General features: G+C 44.1%; 1 protein-coding gene across 1 annotated transcript in view; it reads left to right on the forward strand.

The window, feature by feature from the left end:
• Positions 1-12,236: 12,236 nt before the first annotated feature.
• BAALC (BAALC binder of MAP3K1 and KLF4) overlaps positions 12,237-25,174 on the forward strand; it is a gene marked incomplete at both ends in the record, with an annotated part of 86,046 nt that continues 73,108 nt past the window's right edge. The window contains one exon of the mRNA XM_079722345.1: positions 12,237-12,396. Coding sequence (XP_079578471.1) covers positions 12,237-12,396 — 160 coding nt within the window. The remainder of the gene's footprint in view (positions 12,397-25,174) is intronic.

A 25,174-nucleotide genomic window follows, 5' to 3' on the forward strand; every position in this document is an offset into this window, starting at 1 on the left:
GGAGGGAGGGAAGGGGGAGCAAAAGTAAAGGCTGGACCTCCAGGACCGGCACCCCTGAGGGGTGGCTGGGGGAGGGGAGGAGTTCCTACACCCAGCGGGACCCACCCACGGTTAGGGGTCCAGCGGTGACGGGGGAGACCCTGGGGGAGACGGTGGGGGAGGGGCACGAAGGAACGGAAGGGAACGAGGCCAGTGCTTTCCCTGTTCACTTAGGCACCGGGAAGCCTGTTGGGCTCCTGGGCCTAATCCTCTGCCCTCGGAGGCCCCCTCTTGCTGCGCAGAGCCCGAGCCCCGCCCCTAAACCCCACCCAGAGCCCCACCTCTACACTCGGAGACCCCCTGCAACGAGATGGGCCTAAACCCCACCCAAACACCCTCACTCAGGGCCCTACCTTCAAACTCAGGAGCCCCACACTCCAGAGGCCCTCCTTCCCACGTGCTGCCTCCCCGCTTCTGCACAGGTCCTAAGCAGAGGCCCTGCCCCACGCTTGAATGTGGCCCCGCCTAGGCCCCGCCCCACACTCAAACATCACTCCCCACCCGCCTAGGTCCCACCCCCCAAACCCCGCACCTGCCTAAGTTCCATCCCCCCACCTAAACTCCGCCCCCATAGCCAAGGCTTTTTTTTTTTTTTCTCTTTTAGATTGGGATTCTGTTTTACCTTGTTGATTCATTGCTGTTGATTCTTTTATATTTTTACTTTTCCTAATAAATCTTTTTTCTAATTTTTTAAATTTTATTTTATTTATTTTTTTATACAGCAGGTTCTTATTAGTTATCCATTTTATACATATTAGTGTATATATGTCAATCCCAATCCCCCAATTCATCACACCACCACACACTGCCCGCCACTTTCCCCCCTTGGTGTCCATATGTTTGTTCTCTACATCTGTGTCTCAATTTCTGCCCTGCAAACCGGTTCATCTGTACCATTTTTCTAGGTTCCACATATATGCGTTAATATACGATATTCGTTTTTCTCTTTCTGACTTACTTCACTCTGTATGACAATCTCTAGATTCATCCACGTCGCTACAAATCACCCAATTTTGTTCCTTTTTATGGCTGAGTAATATTCCATTGTATATATGTACCATATCTTCTTTATCCATTCGTCTGTCGATGCGCATTTAGGTTGCTTCCATGACCTGGCTATTGTAAATAGTGCTTCAATGAACATTGGGGTGCATATGTCTTTTTGAATTATGGTTTTCTCTGGGTATATGCCCAGTAGTGGGATTGCTGGGTCATATGGTAATTCTACTTTTAGTTTTTTAAAGAACCTCCATCCTGTTCTCCATAGTGGCTGTATCAATTTACATTCCCACCAACAGTGCAAGAGGGTTCCCTTTTCTCCACACCCTCTCCAGCATTTGTTGTTTGTAGATTTTCTGATGATGCCCATTCTAACTGGTGTGAGGTGATACCTTATTGTAGTTTTGACTTGCATTTCTCTAATAATTGGTGATGTTGAGCAGCTTTTCATGTGCTTCTTGGCTATCTGTATGTCTTCTTTGGAGAAATCTCTATTTAGGTCTTCTGCCCATTTTTGGATTGGGTTGTTTGTTTTTTTAATATTGAGCTGCATGAGCTGTTTATATACTTTGGAGATTAATCCTTTGTCCAATGATTCGTTTGCAAATATTTTCTCCCCTTCTGAGGGCTGTCTTTTCATCTTGCTTGTAGTTTCCTTTGCTTTGAAAAAGCTTTTAAGTGTCACTAGGTCCCATTTGTTTATTTTTGTTTTTATTTCCATTACTCTAGGAGGTGGATCAAAAAAGATCTTGCTGTGATTTATGTCAAAGAGTGTTCTTCCTATGTTTTCCTCTAAGAGTTTTATAGTGTGCAGTCTCACATTTAGGTCTCTAATCCATTTTGAGTTTATTTTTGTGTATGGTGTTAGGGAGTGTTCTAATTTCATTCTTTTACATGTAGCTGTCCAGTTTTCCCAGCACCACTTATTGAAGAGACTGTCTTTTCTCCACTGTATATCCTTGCCTCCTTTGTCATAGATTAGTTGACCATAGGTGCGTGGGTTTATCTCTCGGCTTTCTATCCTGTTCCATTGATCTATATTTCTGTTTTTGTGCCAGTACCATATTGTCTTGATTACTGTAGGTTTGTAGTATAGTCTGAAGTCAGGGAGTCTGATTCCTCCAGCTCCATTGTTTTCCCTCAAGACTGCTTTGGCTGTTTGGGGTCTTTTGTGTCTCCATACAAATTTTAAGATTTTTTGTTCTAGTTCTGTAAAAAATGCCATTGGTAATTTGTTAGGGATTGCATCAAATCTGTAGATTGCTTTGGGTAGTATAGTCATTTTCACAATATTGATTCTTCCAATTCAAGAACATGGCCACCATCACCCTGATACCAAAACCAGACAAAGATACTACAAAAAAAGAAAACTACAGGTCAATATTTCTGATGAACATAGATGCAAAAATCCTTAACAAAATACTAGCAAACAGAATCCAACAGCACATTTAAAGTATCATACACCATGATCAAGTGGGGTTTATCCCAGGAATGCAAGGATTCTTCAATATATGCAAATCAATCAATGTGATACACCATATTAAGAAAATGAAAGATAAATACCATATGATAATCTCAATAGATGCAGAAAAAGCTTTCGACAAAATTCAACATCCATTTATGACAAAAACTCTCCAGAAAGTGGGCATAGAGGGAAGCTACCTCAACATAATAAAGGCGCCATATATGACAAACCCACAGCCAACATCGTTCTCAATGGTGAAAAACTGAAACCGTTTCCTCTAAGATCAGGAACAAGACAAGGTTGTCCACTCTCACCACTATTATTCAACATAATTTTGGAAGTTTTAGCCACAGCAATCAGAGAAGAAAAAGAAATAAAAGGAATGCAAATTGGAAAAGAATAAGTAAAGCTGTCACTGCAGATGACATGATGCTATACATAGAGAATCTTAAAGATGCTACCAGACAACTACTGAAGCTAATCAATGAATTTGGTAAAGTAGCAGGATACAAAATTAATGCACAGAAATCTCTGGCATTCCTGTACACTAATGATGAAAAATCTGAAGGAGAAATTAAGGAACACTCCCATTTACCATTGCAACAAAAAGAAAAAAATACCTAGGAATAAACCTACCTAAGGAGACAAAAGACCTGTATGCTAAAAACTATAAGATGCTGATGAAAGAAATTAAAGATGATACAAACAGATGGAGAGATATACCACGTTCTTGGACTGGAAGAATCAACATTGTCAAAATGACTCTACTACCCAAAGCAATCTACAGATTCAATGCAATCCCTATCAAACTACCAATGGCATTTTTCACAGAACTAGAACAAAAAATTTCACAATTTGTATGGAAGCACAGAAGACCCTGAATAGCCAAAGCAATCTTGAGAAAGAAAAACAGAGCTGGAGGAATCAGGCTCCTGGACTTAAGATTATATTACAGAACTGCAGTAAGTAATCAAGACAGTATGGTACTGGCAGAAAAACAGAAATATAGATCAACTGAACAGGATAGAAGCCCAGGGATAAACCCACACACATATGGTCACAGTTGCCTATTTATCTCCCAAGCATGTTTAAGTTCAAAGGAGCCTAAACGGAACTCTTTCATTGGGAGATTTTTGATTACTGATTCAATCTATTTACTAATAATTGGTCTATTCAGATTTTCTATTTCTTCCTGACTCAGTCTTGGTAGGTTGTATAGTTCTAAGAATTTTTCCAATTCTTCTAGGTCGTCCAGTTTGTTGATATATAGTTATTCATATGATCCCTTGTTTTTCTGTGATGTCAGTTGTAATGTCTCCTTTTACATCGATAATTTTGTTGATTTGCAAAGCAGAATTCCTGATATTTTTCTCTAAATTTATTCCTCATCAAGTCTTGTTACCAAGTTCAAGCTCATACTGCTCATTGCATGACAGGCCAATAAATTGAGAGATAAGCTGTTGGGGCAAGGAATAGCGACTTTATTTGGAAAGCCAGCAGACCAAGAAGATGGTAGACTAATATCCCAAAGAACCATCTTCCCCGAGTTAGAATTCAGGCTTCTTTCACACTAAAAGGGGAGGGAGTAAAGTCCTGGTTCCAGCCAGACTCCGGAGGGGATGTATTAATTTCTTCCTTCATGCAGCCATTCGTGGTAGGACTGGCCAGAGTGTTTCCTGTGAGCTAAACAAAGGTATTTTAGCTTAATGCTTATTATCTGGGAGGCAGGGTTCCCAGAGATGGGCTATTAAGTATAATTTAAGTTCATAGGCAACATCCCTTTAGTGATTAAGTTGTAATAGAATACAAAGTTTCTTTCCTGTTACAGTCTTCCACATCTACCCAAATATGCAAGCAGAAATCAAAGAGTCGTTCTTGTTTTCTCCCTCTTCCTTACCCCAACATCCAAAGCACCAGCCAGCTTTCTTGACTCTTCCTCTGTAATGTCTCAAATTGATCCATTTTCTCCATCCTCACTGCTACCACCTTAGTCTATAAGCCACTATCATCTCTTGCCTTGACTCTTGCAAAAGTGTCCCAACTGGTCTCCCTACTTTTTCTCTTGGCTCTCTAAAATCTGTCCTCCACACAGGTGATCTTTTAAAATCCAAAGGTTATTCTCTCCTCTGATAAAAATACTTTGCATTGCTCTTAAAACAACATCCAAACTTCTTACCATGGTCTACAGCAGACACCATGGTTTTTCTACTGGGCACCTGTTATTTCTCTGGGTGCATCTACTTCTTCTGGGTACCAAGTCTCCTGCCAGGACATTGGAGCCCTAGAGGTGCCAAAGCACATATCTCTCCTATTTTTGTGTATGTTTCATCTGGTTGGTTGAGTGCAAGGGAGGGAACTCTATGCCCTAACAACAAACATCTTTTGAGTGAAACTATTGTCCAGTTTTGCTTACAGCCTCCTCCTTTCTATAGGATTTGGACACAAGTTCAGAGAAGAGGGGAGTTTGAGAGACCGGGGGCATGAGGAGGGCAAGAGGTGACCCTTAATACCAGCACTGGGAAGCACTAGGAACCATCCCTCTTTCTGATAGCAAAGACCTTGCTCTTTGAGCCAGCTTGCTTTCCCCACATCGTCCTCCCAAGAGGCTTCTCAGCCTCTCAAGCAAATAGAGCCACCCAAGCCTATGTCTAGATAGATTTAGATATATTTGAGCAATTTAGCTTTACACTGTTCCCCACCACAATCACCTGCTTTTCAAAAACTCTGTAATCACTCCAGGCCCTGACTTTCCCCCCTAAAATATCTGCATACATGCTGGAGGGACCAAAAGAAATACACTGTTCTTTCTGTATGGGGCTTATTAGTAAATGCACCTAAAAAAATCCTGAAGTTCTATTCTTATTTGAGATGCTTTGTTAAGAGTGAAAACACCTGCTTTCTGGCCTGTGTGATAGCAGCAGTTCTCTGAGATTTGCTTGCTGGTAGCTGAGAACCTGAAATTCACATCAATTCATTCAGCCTTATGAAAGAATCTAGCAGGAGGTAAAATCAATTAACGAAGATAATTCAAACATTCTACCAGCCCGCACATAATTTTTTGCTAGCTCATTTCTCCCCAGCGCTACCAGGATAACACCCTATGCAACATAGATAATAAACAAAATCAAATCATTGCTCTCATATTTGTGGCTTGTTCCTGGATTTGGTCTCATGGTTGTTTATGAGGGAGTTCTAAACTGTGGAAGGAGTATTTTTCACCCTATTTCCAGTAACTGTTCTATTTTTCTCAATCCTAGATAGGATTACTCACAGCATAGACACTGCTTGGAACTGGAAAATTTCTCCCACGGCCTTTTTAATCTTCATTTTTCTCCTGTGAACAGTGGGAGAACACACATAGCTTTCCTGCAGTGGGGTTGCCCTTGGAGAAGCCCTTGCAGGCTCTCCACCCTGGAGCCATGACATACGCAGCTACTTAGATGTTTGCAGGTCGCCAGCCCAGGTGAACAGCTCTCAAGTGGGAGATCAGCATTGTGATCAATGAGTGCATGGACTTTGGTCATAAAGACCTGGGTTTAACTCTTGGCTTTGGTGTTATGGTTGACATTGGATAAGTCACTTAGCCCCCCCTAGGTCTCAGTGTTCTCATCATGACAATGGGGCTTTTAATGGCACCTACCTCTTAACGTTGCTGTGAAGAGTAAATGAGCTAATCCATGTTCAGTGTGCTTATTATACAGAGACTGGGACATATAAATTCTCTGTAAATGTTGGCTATCATTAGTCACAGGAGCTGGGTGAAGGACTGCTGTTCCCCCGAGTATACCTGTTCCAGCCTGGAAGGCGTCCATGTGCAGCCAAGGGCCTTCTGATCCACCGTCTATCAGAAAGGTGTTCTTGCGGGGATGGACACCAGCCAGTAGGCCCGGTCAGTTTCCATGGTCACCTCTGGGTGCAAAAGGCAGCTGCCTCTGGGCAGAAACTTGTACCTGTCTATGAGCTCTCTGCCTGTCTGGCCAGAAGTGGAGACACCAAGAAAGGGAGAGGGGCCTCTGTACTTCGGAGTCCCATTGGGGGTTAACTTAGCTTGTCCCCACTCTTTGTCTTGCTCTGAGGATGCCAGGGCTTTAAGGACACTGTGAGAGAGCAGGTCCAGGCAGCCCAGCAACGTCAAAAACTGGACAGAAAGAAGACCCGGCTGTCCCAGTCGGTCAAGGAACAACAGTGACAAGAATAAAACATTTTTAAGGATTAAAATCATAGCTGCCATCTACTGAAGACTTGCTCTGTGTTAGGACTTGTGTTCAGAACATTCCAAGCACCGTGCCCTCTTTCCAACAACACTGTGAGGCAGGTACCATGCTTATTTCCATGTCATAAATGAGACCAAGGCACAGAAACATGCTTGTGGTCTCACAGTAAGTGTCAGAGCCAAAATTTGAACACAGGTTTGTTTGAGGGGGAAAATGCACAAAACATTCTAAATCCTTGGTTTACCTACCCCCCAACACAGGCAGAGTCGGGTGAACCTCCCTAATGGACAGTGCACTGGGAGCTTCATGCATCTGGACAAATTCTGCCTTCAAAATGCCCCATGGGCTCTCTCGGCTTCTTTTCATCAGCTCCTGAGCTGCCAGCTCTCTGCCGAGGCAGCGCTTTCACTGGATTATTACAAATGAAAGACCTGATTGTCTGTGCTGCTCTTTTTTTTCCTTCCCCTATTTACTAGATCAGGAAGTCATGTTTTTCATTTAGGATAAGGCAATTACTTTTCTGCTGACTGAAGACTAGCAGAAAACTGAGCCTCATTTCTACATTAATTTTATGAGGACAGGATTGAGAGATGGCCTGACTTCCCAGGGTCTCACGCCCTCTCCTCTAGATCTATTCCTTATCTGATGAAGGCATCAATCCCAACAGCCACCACCGAAATGGCATTGACAGTGTAAATGACTGTGGTCCTTTTCCCCTCACCTGGGAAATGAATAAAAGTTGCCATCTGCTGCCCTGAGCTCTGCTGTGGTGTGATCTAACTTTATACTTAGGTCTAGTTAACGGTCTGCCTCGCCTGAAGGAGAAGTGTAATAAATATGAAAACCAATTTGTATTTTTTCACTTGCCTGGGACTCATTTTTATTTGCTCTGCCTGAAGAGGCAAGCAACTCTTTGCAAAGGGAAATGAATAAGACACACCACCTCTCTTTAGTGATCAGAAGTCCAGGTTAACTGTCATATGATTAAGCAAACAGCAAACAAAAATGGTCTGAAAGTGCTTTCTTTTCTTTCAGAGAAAGAATCTCAATTATCTAGCCTACTCTGTGCTACGTGAACATTTCTGAGAACCTTCAAGAGCCCCAAGAAACAAGTTGCCTCCATTTTCCAGGCCACGGTCAGAGGTGAGGAGAACATTCTGTTCCACATCTTAAGCTTTGCCTTAGAAACGCAAGCCCCGTGGCTCTGGGCTCCTGACATTGTAAACTAGCAACCTTTGTTCAAAAGCATCAGCCAAACTGTATTCCTTCTATTTCAGTTCTTCTCTTTTCATCAGATTATCTGCCGAAACTTTCCTCATTCTAGGTGAAGAGGAAGTGCAGAGGACGATATTATTAATTCAGCCAGTACAATGTTAGAAGACATAGATAATGATGACTCTAAAGGTTCTTAAGAATATGTAATGCTATGTGGATATTTTATCAAGACCTTCTCTGGGTTTTCAGAATTCTCTTTGGAATTAGTCCTGTGTGAATATGCCTTTCTGGATCTATTCTCACCTCTAATTCAGTACCCCTCTTTTCCAACTATCACAATCTACAATTTGAAGTTGTTCTGACAATTAAAAAACTCACCCGTCCACCTCATCATCACCAGATTTTCCTCTCCAGGCCATTTCCAGTAGAATGTGGCTCATATTCCTTGTGAGAGAACAAATTGGTTATTCCTTACATCTTACTAATGAGCAGTGCTACACAGAAAGGAAGCATAATGAAATCAGAAACTCGGAAATATCCGCAACTGCTTTGTCCCGGGTTTTTATTCGGGGTATGATAAAGTGCCACGGGACATTAATTCAGGCACTGAGATAGATTTTGAAGTTACTGAAAGAACTTGCTGAATTTCTTTAGAATTAACTGGAAGGAGCAGACCTCTCTTCTCATGAGAATTATTTGGTTTAAAGATTAGTGGAGGGAGAATTTACAGTGTTTCACATTTAAATTTCATTTCCTATATAAATGTTTTGTGGTATCATATTTACTTTTCTTTTCCAAAATTCCCTTTTTCACATTTTCTAACCTCCTCAACCAAGTCAAAAACTCATTTCCCCTTTTGCCATTTTAATATTGATATTTCAGTTTCCCTTTCTTGTTTCCACCCTGGTTGTCATGTTTACCCCATCTGTCTGCATCACCTGAAGTCCAGGTGCATTGTACGTTTCCCCCAGGGCATGGAGTCATTCTTCAAAGGCGAGAGATGCATGAATGGGCCCACGTCAACTGGCACTTGCTGACTTTTTTTTACCCAGATGCAGAGAATGGTATCAGATTTTGTCCTTTGGGACACTAACCTCAAGCTCTTCCTTTACGACAAAATTACAGAATTCTACAAAATTGTAGAATAATGAGGACCTGTCAGCTAGCCAAGACTGGGGACTGGGAGGGGTGCTCAGTGGAAGCTGCTTTAACATCCTCCAGAGGGAGGGAAGGGGCTACAGTTCTGGTTTGCTCTGCTGAATCTGGAGCAGTGGAGTCCTTGCTGAGGGTTGGCATTCAGGCCTAAAGAGACTTACCTGGAGAGAAATTAGGAAAATAATCCCATATACAATTGTATCAAAAAGAACAAAATACTTAGGAATGATTCTAATCAAAGAGGTAAAAGACTTGGAAAACTAGACATTGATGAAAGAAATTGAAGATGACACAAATAAATGGAAAGATATACTGCACTCATGGTTTGGAAGAATTAATATTGTTAAAATGACCATACTCTGCAAGGCAATCTACAGATTCAATGCAATCCCTATCAAAATACCAATGGCATTTTTCACAGAGCTAGAACAAATAATTCTAAAATTTGTATGGAAACACAAAAGACCCCAATAGCCAAAACAATCTTGAGAAAGAACAAAGCTGGAAGTATCATGCTCCCTGATTTCAAACTATACTACAAAGCTACAGTAATCAAAACCGTATGGTACTGACACAAAGTAGACCCATAGATCAGTGAAACAGACTAGAGAGCCCAGAAATAAACCCATGCTTATATGGTCAATTAATCTATGACAAAGAAGCCAGGAACAGAAAATGGGGAAAAGACAGTTTCTTCAATAAATAGTGTTGGGAAAACTGGACAGCTGGATGCAAAAGAATGAAACTGGACTACTTTCTCAAATCATATACAAAAATAAACTCGAAATGAACTAAAGACTTAAATGTAAGACCTGAAACCATAAAACTCCTAGAAGAAAACATAGGCAGTGTGCTCTTTGACATTGGTCTTAGCAATATTTCTTTGGATCTGTCTCCTCAGCAAGGGGAAAAAACGCAAAAATAAACAAATGGGACTACATAAAATTAAAAAGCTTTTGCACAGCAAAGGAAACTACCAACAAAATAAAAAGGTAATCTACTGAACAGGAGAAGATATTTGCAAACAATTCCAATATCCAAGATATGCAGAGAATTCATACAACTTAACATCAAAAAAAAATTTAAAAATTTAAAAATGGGCAGAGGACCTGAATAGACATTTTTCCAAAGAAGACAAACAGATGGCCAACAGGCATATGAAAAGATGCTCAACGTCACTAATCATCAGGGAAATGCAAATCAAACCCACAATGATACCACCTCATATCTGCCAGAATAGCTATCATCAGAAAGACAACAAATAACAAGTGTTGGTGAGGATGTGGAGAAAAGGGAACCCTCAGGAACTGTTGGTGGAAATGTAAGTTGGTATAGCCACTATGGAAAACAGTATGAAGTTTCCTCAAAAAATTAAAAGTAGAACTACCATATGATCCAGCAATTTTACTTCTGGGTATTTACCAGAAGAAAACAAAACTACTCAGGTGAAAAGATATATGTACCCCAGTGTTCGTTGCAGCATTATTTACAATACCCAAGATATGGAAGCAATGTAAGTGTCCATCAACAGATAAATGGATAAAGAAGATGTGGTATATAGACAATGGAATATTACTCAGCCATTAAAAAAGAAATGAAACCTTGCCATTTGCAACAACGTCGATGGATCTAGAGAGTATTGTGGTAAGTGAAATAAGTCAGACAGAGAAAGACAAATACTGTATGATATCACTTATATGTGGAATCTAAAAACCAAACCAAACAAACAAAACAAGCTGAAAACAGACTCATAGGTACAGAGAACAAAAGAATGGTTGCCAGAAGGGAGGAAGGTGGGAAGGTGGGTGAGATAGGTGAAGGGGATTAAGAGGTACAAACTTTCAGTTATATAATAAATAAGCCACGAGGATGTAATATACAGAATAAGGGATATGGTCAATAATATTGTAATAACTTTATGGGGACAGATGTTACTAGAATTATCATGGTGATCATTACATAATGAATACTAATGTCAAATACTATGTAGTACACCTGAAACTAACACAGTATTGTACATCAAATATATTTCAATTAAAAATGTATATATAATCTTGAATGAATGAAAACAATACTTGCTCAACACTATGACATTCTGACAGAGCCTCGTCATTGAGGATTTATTCTTTCAACCCTTCTTTCTTAGCTGTCTCTTTAAGGCAGTTTCCTTCTTTTACCACGTGTCCTGGCTCCTTTGGGACAGGCGAATTCTTTGGCTTAGCCAAGTCTGAGCTCTAAGTGTGCGCACGTGAAGCACGCAGAGCTGAGTGTGCACCTGGAATATCAAGGCCCTCAGTGGGTTTGAAGGGAAGCCAGCCACAGCTCCCAGCCCCATCCAGAGAGAGTGTTCCGGCTGCCCTGCGATTCCTGATCCTCTTTTGCTTTCTTGAGAACAAAGTTCGAAGTCACAGAACTGGAAAGGGTGTTAGTGACAGAGAGTCCAGCCCAGCTCTCTCAGAAATTATAGGCCCTCCTCTCTGCTCCTCAAACCAACTAGGACAGGCAGGGGGTCTGACTGCTCCTTAATTCTTAGTAGCAATAGTTCCTCCCCTGTTTCTGGGCTGTCACCAGCTCCACTGGTTTTGAACAAGTGGCCAGAAAGCTTGGGGTACCTTCCAAAGCCCCCAGGATGGATGAATGGAACGAAGGTGGAAGGAAGAAAGGGAGGGAGGGAGGGAGGTTGGGAGAGACGGATAAATAAAGGGGTAACCCTAGCCGGCGAGGCTGAACCCCTTGCGGAATCCACCCACCCCCATACCGCCCTCCTCCTATTCTCAGGCCGCCGCTCTTGCGTCCCACGTCCGGCTGGGGCGCACCGAGGGAGCATGCGGGGCAGCGTTTGACTTGGCACGGGGTTGGGGGTAGGGCAGCAAGAGCGAGTGGAGGTGGGGGAGGAGAGGTGGGGAAGGGGAGGGCCTTGGAGGAGGAGGAGAGGAGGGGCGCGCGGGAAGCCGGCGCGGCGGAGGGGGCGGCTGGCGCCGCGGGAACTGGGCGCGTGGCTGAGGCGCGGGCGGGTCGAGGGACGCGATGCCGCCGCCGCCGCTGCCGCCGCCGCCGCCTCCTCGCCGGCCCGGGCTGCGCCGCCGGGGCTGAGCCGCCGCTAGAACCGCGAACCGAGCGGCCGCTGGGCGCGCCAGCAGCGCGGGAGGATGGGCTGCGGCGGGAGCCGGGCGGATGCCATCGAGCCCCGCTACTACGAGAGCTGGACTCGCGAGACCGAGTCCACATGGCTCACGTACACCGACTCGGACGCGTCGCCCAGCAACGCCACCCCGGACAGCGGCCCCGAGGCGGGCGGCCTGCACGCAGGTGAGTGCGCCTGGCACCCGCAGACCCCCAGCGCTGGGAGGCTGGGCACGGGAGGGGGAAGCGGGAGGGACGCGGGGCGCCGGGGCAGCCCAGTCCCCCAGAGAATTCTGTGCGGAATGGTGGTGGTGGTGTTGGGGCCGCGGGAGGAGGCGGGAGACAGCACCTGTCTGCTGACAGACTGACCGACCCAGGCCGAGGGAGCAGGGCCAACCAGAGACCCCTACAAAAGGCTGAGCTAATCCCCTGGGCCTCGCGGAAACCCCGCACCTCTTGGCCTCCGCCCGTGCCTGCTCATTGGCCGGGGACGGGTTGGGTGGGAGGACAGCCCGCGCGGCTCGCACACCTATCCCGCCGCCCACCCAGGCTTCTCGCCCGCTTGGACTCGCCTCCGCTGGATTTTGGCCCGTTTCCTCCTCTGGCCGCCTGGGCACCCCAGCCGGGCCACTCCATCCACTGGCCGCCTGGCCCCTTTCTCCCTTGATTTACAGACTGGCCCAGATTACCTGGGTGGTTTCTTCCTCGTGGCTTCCCCCTTTTCTCCCGTGTCTCGGGTTTTGAAAACCAAAATCCTAGTTCAGGGCAAAATAAACAACGGCTGCCCCATCACTAGTTCTGCACTTCAGCTTACTTTTCAAGCAGTTGTTTCATAGCAAGGACTTCCTCTCTACCCCACGGTGCCTCGATGCTTTATATGAGGCAGGTCATGAAAGCGGATTACGACTATAAATTAAACACTCTTACCATTCTGGCAGAAATCTGATAGAAGGATATGCAAAGAACTTCCTGGACCAGTCGCACATCAGATTTTGTTTTTTCTCTTAAAGCAGACAGTAATAATTGTAGCGTAGAGATGAAAACAGACTGTTGCCACAGACTGACCTTTAATCATAAACTTGTTAGTGACGTTAAACGGAAAAAACCTCACTGCTTATTACATGGATGTTGTCAGAAGCCAGATCAGTATTTGTATAAGAATGTTTTAACTATTTCCCTTTATGTTGCTGGCATTTTTGAATATTGAAATCTAAAATAGAAAACGAGGTTAATTTGAAGAATTGCATATATTATAAGGAGGAGGAGAGAAATGTCAACTACTCCTAACACATCAGTAGTCCTAAATTCCTGCCTCCTAAATAAGAGCTGTCACTTTAATCCTGAGACTCTGTCTCCATCTTTTAGGACCAAGCTGGGTCCTTTTCCACATGAACTTTGTGATTTTTTTTTTTTAAAGCGAGAACCATCAGTGAAAATTGTGCAAGGCATAATACTTCATTTGTCTCTAATTCTTCTGACTCACAGTAGCAATCATAATGGTTATTTCGTATTGCTGATGCTTTCAGTGGGCTTTCAAATGGTGTTGGCTGAATTCAGTGTCAGAATGAGGATAAGACATGAGCCTTCAAAATAGACCTGGTAAATGTTAGATGTAACAACATTTCCTGAGGAGGTATGGTACCTCTCAGGAGACACTCAAAAAGACCAGAGCTGCACTCCAAGGAAATAAGGTTAAAAATATCTAACGTGGAAAAGAACAAAGTACAGCTTCAGGGAATGGTTGCCTTGGCGACTGGAAGTATATGGTGTGTGTGTGTGTGTGTACATGTGTACGAATGTGAGAGAGTTATTATGGGATGGCTAAATATGTACATATTTATTTGTTTCCAATGCTTATTCATTTATTACTCTGCCATCCTGAGTCATGTCCCATCATGCATCATGAGATCTGGTTCCCGCAACAGGGAGGGGTCTGGGACAAGCATGCTCATTCGTGGTACCCGACCAAACATGGGACAGCCCTGCCAGGCAAGTGGTCCTGAAGACCTGAATCATTCACAGGAAAGTCTCAGCTCCAGTCTCAGAACAGCGCCCTGAAATTGGCAAGACACTTAGATGGGCAGGATCATTTCAATTCCCTAGAAATTTCCATCAGCCTCAGAGGAGAGGAACATTTCTGAAGATCAAGATGGACTCAAGCCGTCCCTGGAAATCCACTGGCATTCCCTTTAGAAAAATGCCTTCTTGATTCTTGTGGATTTTTCAGACTAGCAACTGGTCATCTTTGGTCAGAGTGGGTCATTGGAGAAAGCGACAGTTCTCCTGGGTTTCAGCCACCCTGCGAGATTAGCCAGCATCCTTTATTTTTTTCTTCCCTCCCGCTCCCCCAGCCTCATCCACCTGCTGCCAGTGCACCACCTGTGAATTCAGTTCCAGTCTTCTGGGGGGCACCCACTGGCCCGCAGTGACTGTGTGGTGATAAGAAGCCAGAATGCCACTTTTTCCTGTTTCCATCAACTATTTTCTGATGGGGGGACAAAAGGAAAAGCTGGATTTAGGGTAATTCAGATTGTAAAATCATCACTAAGGGCTTCATGACTAGAACTCTAGAGCTGGAGAGGCTCTCTGAAGGTCATCTGTTGAAGGCAGATGGGATACAGTTAAGTTGCCCCAGTCTGCACTGCACAGCCTCCCAGTCCTTTCACAGTTCTTACCCCCAGCTCCCTCAGTCCTCAAGAGTCCTTTCTTTCTGGGCCCCTGGTCACTCTCCTTTAGTAGCAAATTGAAGCCACTTTTCTTCTAGCCATCCCAGCCTCAGGAGCTCTGAGGGCAGGGAGTGGACTAATGCATCTTTATATCTTGTGCTTAGCCAGTTACACTGTGGAGCCCCCGGCTGGGATTTTCTTGAATGAGTAGGCTCTCCGTTTAAACCTACCCTCCCCTGTCAGCTCTTCCTAGATTCCCTCCCCCTTTGCTCTGCCTTGCATCCCTTGCTGCTGATGTTTTCCCACTTGAATGAGTTTAACCTAGATTCCTCCAAGTGTCTTTCTGAGCCCACAGCTTTTCTTTAACAAGTGCCCCCAGCTTTGCCCTACCCCATTGAAACCCCTGGCCCAGCTCAAAGATGCCATTTCTTCTGTAGCGCCACCACCCCTCAACCTCAACTCCACACCCATATCTACCAAAAAGCCCTATTTAAGCACATCTGCTTGTAAACCTCATTTCTGTTTCTCTTAGTCCAGTCCAGATGGAGATCACGTCACATGACAAGTGTTCGGTATTTGTTGAATGAATTCTGCATTTCACCGCAGGAAGGAGGCATGTTTTTCTGCCAGTTCCACAAAGGAGAGAATTTCTTTCCTTCTTCTCCTTACTTACAGGATCCTTACGTGATCCTGAGCCTTTGATCTCTGTGTTTGGGGATCACCTCCACTTGCCAGCAGAATTCGATGTTTAGATTTGGCTATTACGCAGGCTGGAATTAAAGACCTAACTGAAGCCGCAGTATCTGATATCCATTGCTTCTCTGTGTCATCGAAGCCTGTCTCTCTGTCACAGGAGGAAATTAAATTGGTCTGGTGTGATTTAGTTCTCATAAAATCGGTTTGCTGGACTGATTTTTACCTCTGTGGTCTGAGGGAGGTCTCCTGTGGAGGAAGGGGGTCTCTGAGGATGCTCTGCCCCAGCCTAGCTCAGCCATTCCATACATGAATAACGTCCTAGCTTCACCTCCATTTAATCACGAGCCCCTTAAGTTACATCCTTAAAGATCCCCTTTCCTTTCTTTTTTCTTAAAACCTAGTATAGGACGTAGACTATCTTAGATAGTCTATAGATTTTTTCTTTTTGGCTGCATTGGGTTGGGTCTTCATTGATGCGCACGGGCTTTCTCTAGTTGCAAGCGGGGGCTACTCTTCGTTGTGGTGCATGAGCTTCTCCTTGCGGTGGCTTCTCTTGTTGTGGAGCACGGGCTCTAGGTGCGTGGGCTTCAGTAGTTGTGGCACGTGGGCTCAGTAGTTGTGGCGCACGGGCTTAGTTGCTCCATAGCATGTGGGATCTTCCCGGACCAGGGATCAAACCTGTGTCCCCTGCATTGGCAGGTCCCTCCCCTTTTCTACTGTTAGTATTTTTCTAATGTCTCTAGAGAATAAAACATTTCAAATTTCTCTAAAATGCTTCTACTTTATAGTTTTAAATTGCTCTAAGTGCTTTAGTGAATGCAAGATGGAAGATTGCAGAATTAGACTCACTCCTAAATCCTGCCTTCCTGATGAATGGGGGGATCAACTGTAGAATTCTTGATTTGACAGTGGATGGAACTCCAAGTCTAGTGTGGTCTCTTGGCAGTCTAGTCTGGTCTCAGCACAGTTTTCTTCTGCAGCATCTCTGAGGAAGGGATATCTCTTCCCTAGGGAAGGAGGTCTACCCATACCGTTGTGGAGCAGTTCCCCTTGCAAGAAACTCTTCCTGCTGCCTTGTAATTTCCACCTGGTCTCACATAGATCGTTCCTTCAACGTTTGAAGATTGCTGTTGTATTTTTTCTCACCATTGGTCCGCCAGGCCAAACACATGCAATTCCTTCCGTCATTTCTCAGACTTCTGTGGGACTGACCATATTCCTACAAATGCACCGTTTGATTTGTCAAAGTCCCTCTTGATACAAGGGGACCTATGGTTACCTCCAAGCTGCTGACATCAGCTGAACAGCAGAAGGAAATATGAGGTCTGTTATGATGTGGACACTGACCCTTTCCCGATGCAGGTAAAACCAGGTTAGGATTTGTTTGTTTTCCTGCTGTTGTTGTTGCCATATTACCTTGATGACTCACATGAAGCTTGCAATTAGTTAAAACCCTTAGATCTTTCTTTCTAGTCACATCTAAGTTCTGTGACATCAGTGACATTGTCTGGTTTTCACTACATACCCAGCACCTGGAACAGTGTCTAGAATATAGGTGACACTCAATAAATGTTTGTGGAATGAGTGAATTTTTTCCCCTAATGAATCCTACATTTGTACTATTGATTTCCATATCCCAAATTTGGGATTTTTATATTTCTTCTTGTTAAAGCTAATCTTGTTGGTTTCAGTTTAATGTTTGAACTTACTGACCTTGACTCATTTGGATAGTGCCATGAAGACAGTAGTCTAGGTCTTCGTTGCCCTATGTTGGAAGTCTAAAGATAAAGGACATTTATTTGCTCGTTTGTTTATTCAGTATACCGCTGGCACAAAGATGTTCCTCGACCTGAAGAACTTAATAGTATAGGGGACATAGGTGGACACACTTCAGGTCAGCATGGTGCACACTGGAACAGCATGAAGGAAGGGTGCTGGGGGAGTGCAGAGGACTGAGTAGTTCATTTTGCCTGGGGAGGGGCCAGTGTGTACACACCCCTGCAGGAGGCTTCCCTGCAGAAGGCAGCAGGACTGCTCCTGCAGACTTGCACAGCCGGTCACCCTCATTCCCTCCTTGAGTGACGGCACCTGTGCAGAACCCACCAGGGGCTTCCTGGTGGATAAGCCTCCCTGCTTCCCCCAGCTCTCTATATACCTGTTACCACTTGGTTATATTTTCAAACAGTTTTTTAAATTGAAGTATAGTTAATTTACAATGTTGTGTTAGTTTTAAGTGTACAGCAAAGTGATTTTATATATATATATATATATATATATATGTAATTTTTCAGATTCTTTTCCATTATAGGTTATGACAAGATATTCAAACAATTACTGACTAAGGTCTTCCCCCGTGGGAATGACTTGCTCCGTTAGTTAGGTAAGGTGTCTTTCCACTGGCCATTGTAGTCCTGTGCCTAACGCTGGGCCTGGCTATAGTAGGACCTCAAGCGATCTCTCTTGAATGAATACATCTCCTAAAACTGCTCTGTGTCCATTTCGTTCTTCCTGCAGTGCCCAGAGATGATGTTTTCTTTCCTCAAAAGTTCCATCTGCTCGTCCTTTTCAGGTTCTTGTCTACCTGATGGGTTGTATAGTAAGAAAACATCCCCACCTCTCTACGCCCCCTTTGCCAAACACAAGCCCCTTTGTTATAAGGGTGGTTTTGCAGAAATCACTTCAAGAAACAGGTGGCAGCAAACCCGGGCAGTTCATCCACATCTAGGAAGTCTCACCTCTCATGGCCCTGGTCTCTTGAGCAGTCACCCGTCCTGCCCAGGCTCTCCAGGTGCTTTGTCCAGCCCAGTGAGAGCAGCAGTCACACTGCACCGCCGGGCTTGTTCCCGTCTGTGTCTCGGGTTAGCCTGTGAGCTCTGCCAGGTTGCGGACTGTGTGATTGGCATTTGTGTGCCTGGCATCTACCCCATGTGTGCTGAATGACTGTAAAAGTACCTAGGTGGGTGAATGATCCAGCTAGGCAGGTGAGTTTTGTCTGTCTGTCTTGTACTCTCTTACCTGAGTCCTATCTTAGATGATCTTGTCTTGGACATTAGTCCAGTGAACCGTGTCTTCATTGGACACTAGATAAAGCTATTCTGGCTCTGATCAGAAATGAATTTAAGGCTCCAGGCTTGGGCCCCATTGTAAGGAAGAGAGTCCCCTCTCAATCAGCAGGGAGACTTTTCGTGCACTCAGCAACCCCCCAGCCCCTGGAGGTCCTGCCTCCACCCTGGGGTCTGTGGACCTGTGACCCTTAGCCCCTTCCCGCAGATAAGACCATTCTGTCCTTTAGTGAAGCCGGGAGTCTGAGCCTGTTGTTCTTTACCCATGGTGCCTGGGCTTTCATCCCAGGAGCCCTTCTGTGACAGGCCCATGGTCTCTAGCCCCTCTCAGAAGACTATCTGACCCTGCCAGGACTCCTACAGAGGCTCTCTGGCTGGTCCCAGTGCCACCTTTGCTTCCATCTGTAGAGGAGACTGGGTGGGTGAACCCTGAGCCACATTGTGGTCCCGCCCCTTCCAGCTCAGCCAGCAGCAGGGTTCACTTCCTCACGTGCTCCCCTCCCACTCTGCCCCCCCGCCCATCTGCCTCCTTCTCTCCAGAGATAAAGCTCTTTCAGACTGTTGCTGTGGGCTGAACTGTGTCCCACCAAGTGTATATGTCGAAGTCCTAACCTCCAGAATGTGACATTTTTGGGGTTTTATTTTATTTTTATTGAATTCGATTTACAATGTTGTATTAGTTTCTGGTATATAGCAAAGTGATTCAGTTGTACATATATATGCATGTTATTTTTCATATTCTTTTCCATTGTGGTTTATTACAGGATAGTGAATATAGTTCCCTGTGCTATACAGAAGTACCTTGTTGTTTATTTTGTATATAGTAGTTTGTATCTGATAATCTCAAACTCCTAATTTATCCTTCCCCCACCCTCTTTCCCCTTTGGTAACCATAAGTTTCTTTTCTATGTCTATGAGTCTGTTTCAGTTTTGCAAATAAGTTCATTTGTGTCACATTTTAGATTCCACATATAAGTGATATCATATGGTATTTGCCTTTCTCCTTCTGACTTACTTCACTTGGTATGATAATCTCTAGGTTCACCCATGTTGCTGCAAGTGGCATTATTTCATTCTTTTTTACGGCTGAGTAGTATTCCATTGCATATATGTGCCACGTCTTCTCTCTTTATTCATCTGTTGATGGACATTTAGGTTGTTTCCATGTCTTGGCTATTGTAAATAGTGCTGCTATGAACATGGGGGTGCATGTATCTTTTCAAATTAGAGTTTTCTCTGAATATATGCCCAGGAGTGAGATTGCTGGATCATATGGCAACTCTATTTTTAGTGTTTTAAGGAACCTCCATACTGTTCTCCATAGTGGCTGCACCAATTTACATTCCCACCAACAGTGCCAGAGGGTTCCCTTTTCTCCATAACCTCTCCAGCGTTTGTTATTCGTAGACTTTTTAATGATGGCCATTCTGACGGGCGTGAGGTGGTACCTCACTGTGGTTTTGATTTGCATTTCTCTAATCATTAGCAATGATGAGCATCTTTTCACGTGTCTGTTGGCCATCTGTATGTCTTCTTTGGAGAAATGTCTATTTAGGTCTTTTGCCCATTTTTTTTATTGGGTTGTTTGCTTTTTTGTTATTGAGTTGTATGAGCTCTTTGCATATTTTGGAAATTATGCCCTTGTCGGTCTCATTGTTTGCAAATATTTTTTTCCCAGTCCATAGGCTGTTTTTTCATTTTGTTTATGCAAAACCTTTCATTTTATATAAGCAAAAACTTATAAGTTTGATAAGGCCCATTTGTTTATTTTTATTTCTATTGCCTGGGGAGACTTACCTAAGAAAGCATTAGTGCGATTTATGTCAGAGAACGTTTTGCCTATGTTCTTTTCCAGAATGTGACATTTTTTGGAGATAGGGTACTTACAGAGGTAATCAAGTTAAAATGAGGTCATTACAGTGGACTCTAATCTAATGTGACTGGTGTCCATATGAAAAGGGAAATGTGAACACACAGACAGACAGACACTCAGGGAGAATGCCATGTGAAGATGAACGCAGAGATTGAACGGCCAAGGAAGGCCAAAGATGGCCAGCCAAGCAGCAGAAGCTACAGGAGAGGCATGAAACAGATTCTCCCTCACAGCCCTCAGAAGGAACCAACCCCACCAGCACCTTGATCTCAGACTTCTATCCTCTGGAACTGTGAGATGATACATTTCTGTTAAGCCAACTGGTTTGTGGTACTTTGTCACAGCAGCTACAGAAGACTAATAAACATGTATTTATGAGCACAGACACTGAACATTTGGAAATAATAAGAGAGAGGATTTCTTTGGTCACTACCTCACACTTCCTTCAGAGATTGGGTCTCTTTCCTTGTCATTTATATTCAAATACCATTTATTGAGCATCTACTATAGGTGAGAATTTTTCTCTTGGGATGTTAGCTTACATAACTCTCTAAAATAACCTCAGAAATCATTGCTATCACCATCTACCAGATGAGGAAATGAGGTTCAGTGAGATTAAGAGACTGAGTGGTTTAAACACAGAGATTGAGTGGTTTAAACACAACACTGTAAATCAACTATGATAACATTTAAGAAATAACAATACTAATAATAAAAGAGATTGAGCGGGGTCACCCATCCAGGAAGTGGAAGCACCCAGCTCAGAATCCAGTTCTCTAGTTTCTAAATGCAGGGCAGTGCTAACGACTAAGCACACATTTAGGGCCCTCCTCCACCCCATCTGGTTTGGCTTTTTTGAAAATATGAGCCACTTGGAGTGGGAGCCTCCTGCCAGCGTTCTCAAGGATGATGACAGGAGTCTTTGAAGAGACACGTGCAGCTCTGTGACACTAATGCCACCCCCTGCCTGTGCTGAGTGTCCCCAAGCGGGGCTGCCGGGGCTGCTCAGAAAATCACCTGCATCCCACTCACCTGATGGGCTCGTTAAAGATGGAATAGTCTTTGGGCAGAATAAGATTTTTTTCTGGTTTCAAATGAAATGGGTGCTCCTCAAGAAAATCTAGAAAGTGCAGAGAAGCACACAAAGGAAATAACGCCTCTGTAACATTTAGGTTTTGCCCTTAAGGACCTGCATCTAGGTGTATATGGTGCACATTGTATCTTCTGTAGGGTTTATGTTTAAAGTTTGAAGGGGCATGGGAAAAATATCCCTCAAGTTGCTTGGAAGCTCAAAGGCCAAGAAAAATAACTTTTGTTTCTTTGTGTTCAGGAAAATATTTAGAGGTGGTGGCAGCCAAAGTCTAGTTTGAATGGGGGAAGAGCAGGGGGCAAAGACCGTGGATCAGCGAAGGGATTTTTCTCCCTGTTTTCTTTCAGTACTAAGCAAACATAGTTGAATTCAGGTAAGTTATGTACTAGGCTAATGCGTAGTGTGAGTCCATTGTGTGTAACCCCTCCACCTCCCCCTTTCACCTCCCTTCCATCCCCCACAATTGGCTCGGGCTGAGGATGCTGTTTTATATTCTGCCTAGATGTTTGCTGGGGTTTAGAGTTGCTTTATGGATGTAGAAACATGGGGTGTGTGTGTGTGTGTGCGTATGTGTGTGTGTGTGTGTGTGTGTGTGTGTGTGTGTACCAGCTCTCTGTCTGAGTCTCGAATGCCCATGAGGTCGTGCAGGTTAGCTGCCCAGCGTTGGGGTTGCTACAACCCCATACACTGCAGCTCTGGGTCTCTGTGTCAGACAGAATAGATATGGAGTGTCTGCCTACATCTTGCCATGTGGCTTCTGTGTAATGAAGCAAAGCCAGAAGCCTGAGTAGATTTTCCTTAATCTAGCTCTGTCTGCTTTACGAATAGTGCCAATTTTTCCCAGATTCCAGGATTAGGTTGTCCATTAGTCCTTTACTTTGGGTAATGTTGTGAGTCCTGGTCTTTTTCTATCTTCATAGGCATTTTAATGGGCATTTGGGCAAGGCTGAGTCAGCGGCTCCTAGCTAGATGCGCTTCAGCCTGGAAGTCCAACCCAGAGCCTCTAGACCTTTTCCTCCAAGCCACTGCACCCACAGCTGTCAGACATCCACACCTACGGGACCACTCAGCCAGATCTGATCTCTCTGTTTACAATCTCCTTCTCATGTGACCAATGTCCTAACTTTTCTCTTCATCATCATCATCATCATCATCATCTTCCTTGTTATTTTGCTTGGAGATAGTACAGTTCAGTGGTTAAGGAATTAGACTTTAACAACAGACATTTACCAGCTGTGTGACCTTGAGCAAGTTTCTTAGCTTTTCTGGGCTTCAGTTTCCACATTGTAAGATGGGAGTCGTTGCAGAATTCAGGTACTCACAAGTATGAAGGGCACAGTGTTTCTTTCTTCTTTTTATACAAAAGGATTTATTAAAAAACCAGTAAGACCCTACTACATCATGACACTGTCACACTGGGCTTTTCACACAAGACTTGCTCTACCATACTGGGGAGGGTGGGGCATAAAACACAAATTGATTCTGAAGCATAGCAATTAAGAAATAAAGCAATGAAAGCAAATTTCTTTTAATGAGAACTCAGAATTAAACTCCAGAGGGCCCCAGCATCATACTTCCAGTTCAGGAACTTGATACAAGAAATTTAGTTTGAACTGCTATCAGCAGGTGGCAGGGGCCACCTTTAAGTGAATCTTCAATTTGGAAAATACTGCTCCACCACCTGTTGGGGATAAGTTGCAAATGGAACAATTTAGTATGGTTTGCAGCTCTTTTGATGACCACCTCACCTGGATACTTTCCCATAACCACTGTGCTGGTCCCCACCTCTTGCACGAGCTCTTCCTGCCAGTCCTCCTCTGGATCCCCTGGTTGCTGTTGCTGAGGATGTTCCTTTGACATAGCTACTTTTATCTCACATTTACTAAGACCAGCATTGTGGTATTTCTTTTCCATTATCTTCTTCACTGGTTCCTCTTCCTTAAAGGTAATAAAGCAGAATAAGGGCATAGTGTTTCAGTGCTGCCCATCCTGGCACCCAGGATCCCCCGCCTCTTCAATCTCCCCCTGGACTCATCTCACCAATCGCAAACCCGGGGTCACCCCTCCTCTGTTTCTGAGTTGCTTGGCATTGCTGTTGAACGTCATGAGTGTTGGCCATTGCATCCAGTAGTGATTCATGCCTAGAACCTCAGTGTCCTTACCAGTTCTCAGCAGTTCTGTTAGTTCCTTATTAATATGCTGTCTTAGTCCCCATGTAATACTCCCGATATTATTCTGTTCTTGCCCTCTGGACGCTAAAAAAATGGAAGACTTTCTGTGAATTCTCCCATCTTTTCCTCCAATCACCTATTGTATATCCTTCTTGCCACCTCAGCATTTTTAAACATCTGTAGCCATCCTCTCTCCTCAGACCTGCCTGTTTGGATTCTAGGTCCACTGATGAGGTTGTTCCTTGTTGTAACAATAGCTGAGGCCATCCGTTTTTTTTCTGCACTTAACAAAAAGTCTGGAGATTGGTAGCCACGCTGCTCAAGGCCGCTATCAAGGACCCAGGCTCTTTGAGCTTATTGTTTTGCCATCCTTGTTTTGTGGATTTCGTCCTCATAGTTGCAAGTTGCTGTGGCATCTTATTTTAGATAGGAAGAAGGGGGAAAGATAGAAAGAAGCATTCCACCTAAGTTTTCTTTTCAATCTGTAAAAGAATAGCTTTCCCAGCATCCAGTAAACTTTGCTCGCATGTCACACTGGCCAGAACCGTGTTACATGGCTATCACAGGCTTCAAGAGCCTAGGAAGTCAAGACTTTTAGCTGGGCTCATGACACCCTAAAAGTAACGGGTCCTTTTGCAAAGAAAAAACGGGGAGAACAGATATTGGGTAGGCTGCAGGCAGGTGCATGTACCTTTCATCCGAAGACCATGTCAGAGGAGAGAAGAGTAGCAGGAGTCAGGGGAAAGGAGAAAAGGAAGTAGAGAGGGGAGGGGCTTAGGTCTGCCAGAAACCAAGACAACATAATTACTAGTATTAAGATTTTGCTGTAATAATAATATATAATAATAATAATTGTGTGTTTTTAGCTTTCCCATGTGTCAAGTGAATTCATAAAGGTGAATATTTGCTGAAAAAGTTACATGTGCCAATATTGAACTAATTTCAGAAATACTGCAGCAATAGCCCAAACCGATATCTTTTAAAGTGGTCTTTTGACATCAGACTCTGTGCTGCGTACACGTGACGTGTGGTGGACATTTCCTTGTTTTCCGCTTCATTTTCTTGCAAAGTTAATGCCAGCCAGAAACTGATGTGCCAGCTGATCCTCTGTGGTACCGATTTCCAATTAGTGGGAACATTTGTGCAGGTTCACTGTGCAGGGTCGCTCTGATACCCGGGCTGGGGGCTTCTGCTGGAGAAGCAGCAGACAGCCAATTGTCTAATTTAAAGAGTTGACAGTATTTCCTGTGAAAGTTTAAAAGAAATCACCCTGCTATTGTCTCTAGGTCTGGTGGACTTGAGGGCATGGGAAACCGAAAGGATTTGTAGAAAATAGCAGGGCTGTTTGGGAAACTGGTCGCCATAACAACAGGGCACAGCACAGCAGCAGTTACAAGGGAAGTGGC

This window comes from Hyperoodon ampullatus (genome assembly GCF_949752795.1).
Source record: "Hyperoodon ampullatus genome assembly, chromosome: 17".
In the NCBI taxonomy this organism is placed as follows: domain Eukaryota; kingdom Metazoa; phylum Chordata; class Mammalia; order Artiodactyla; family Ziphiidae; genus Hyperoodon; species Hyperoodon ampullatus.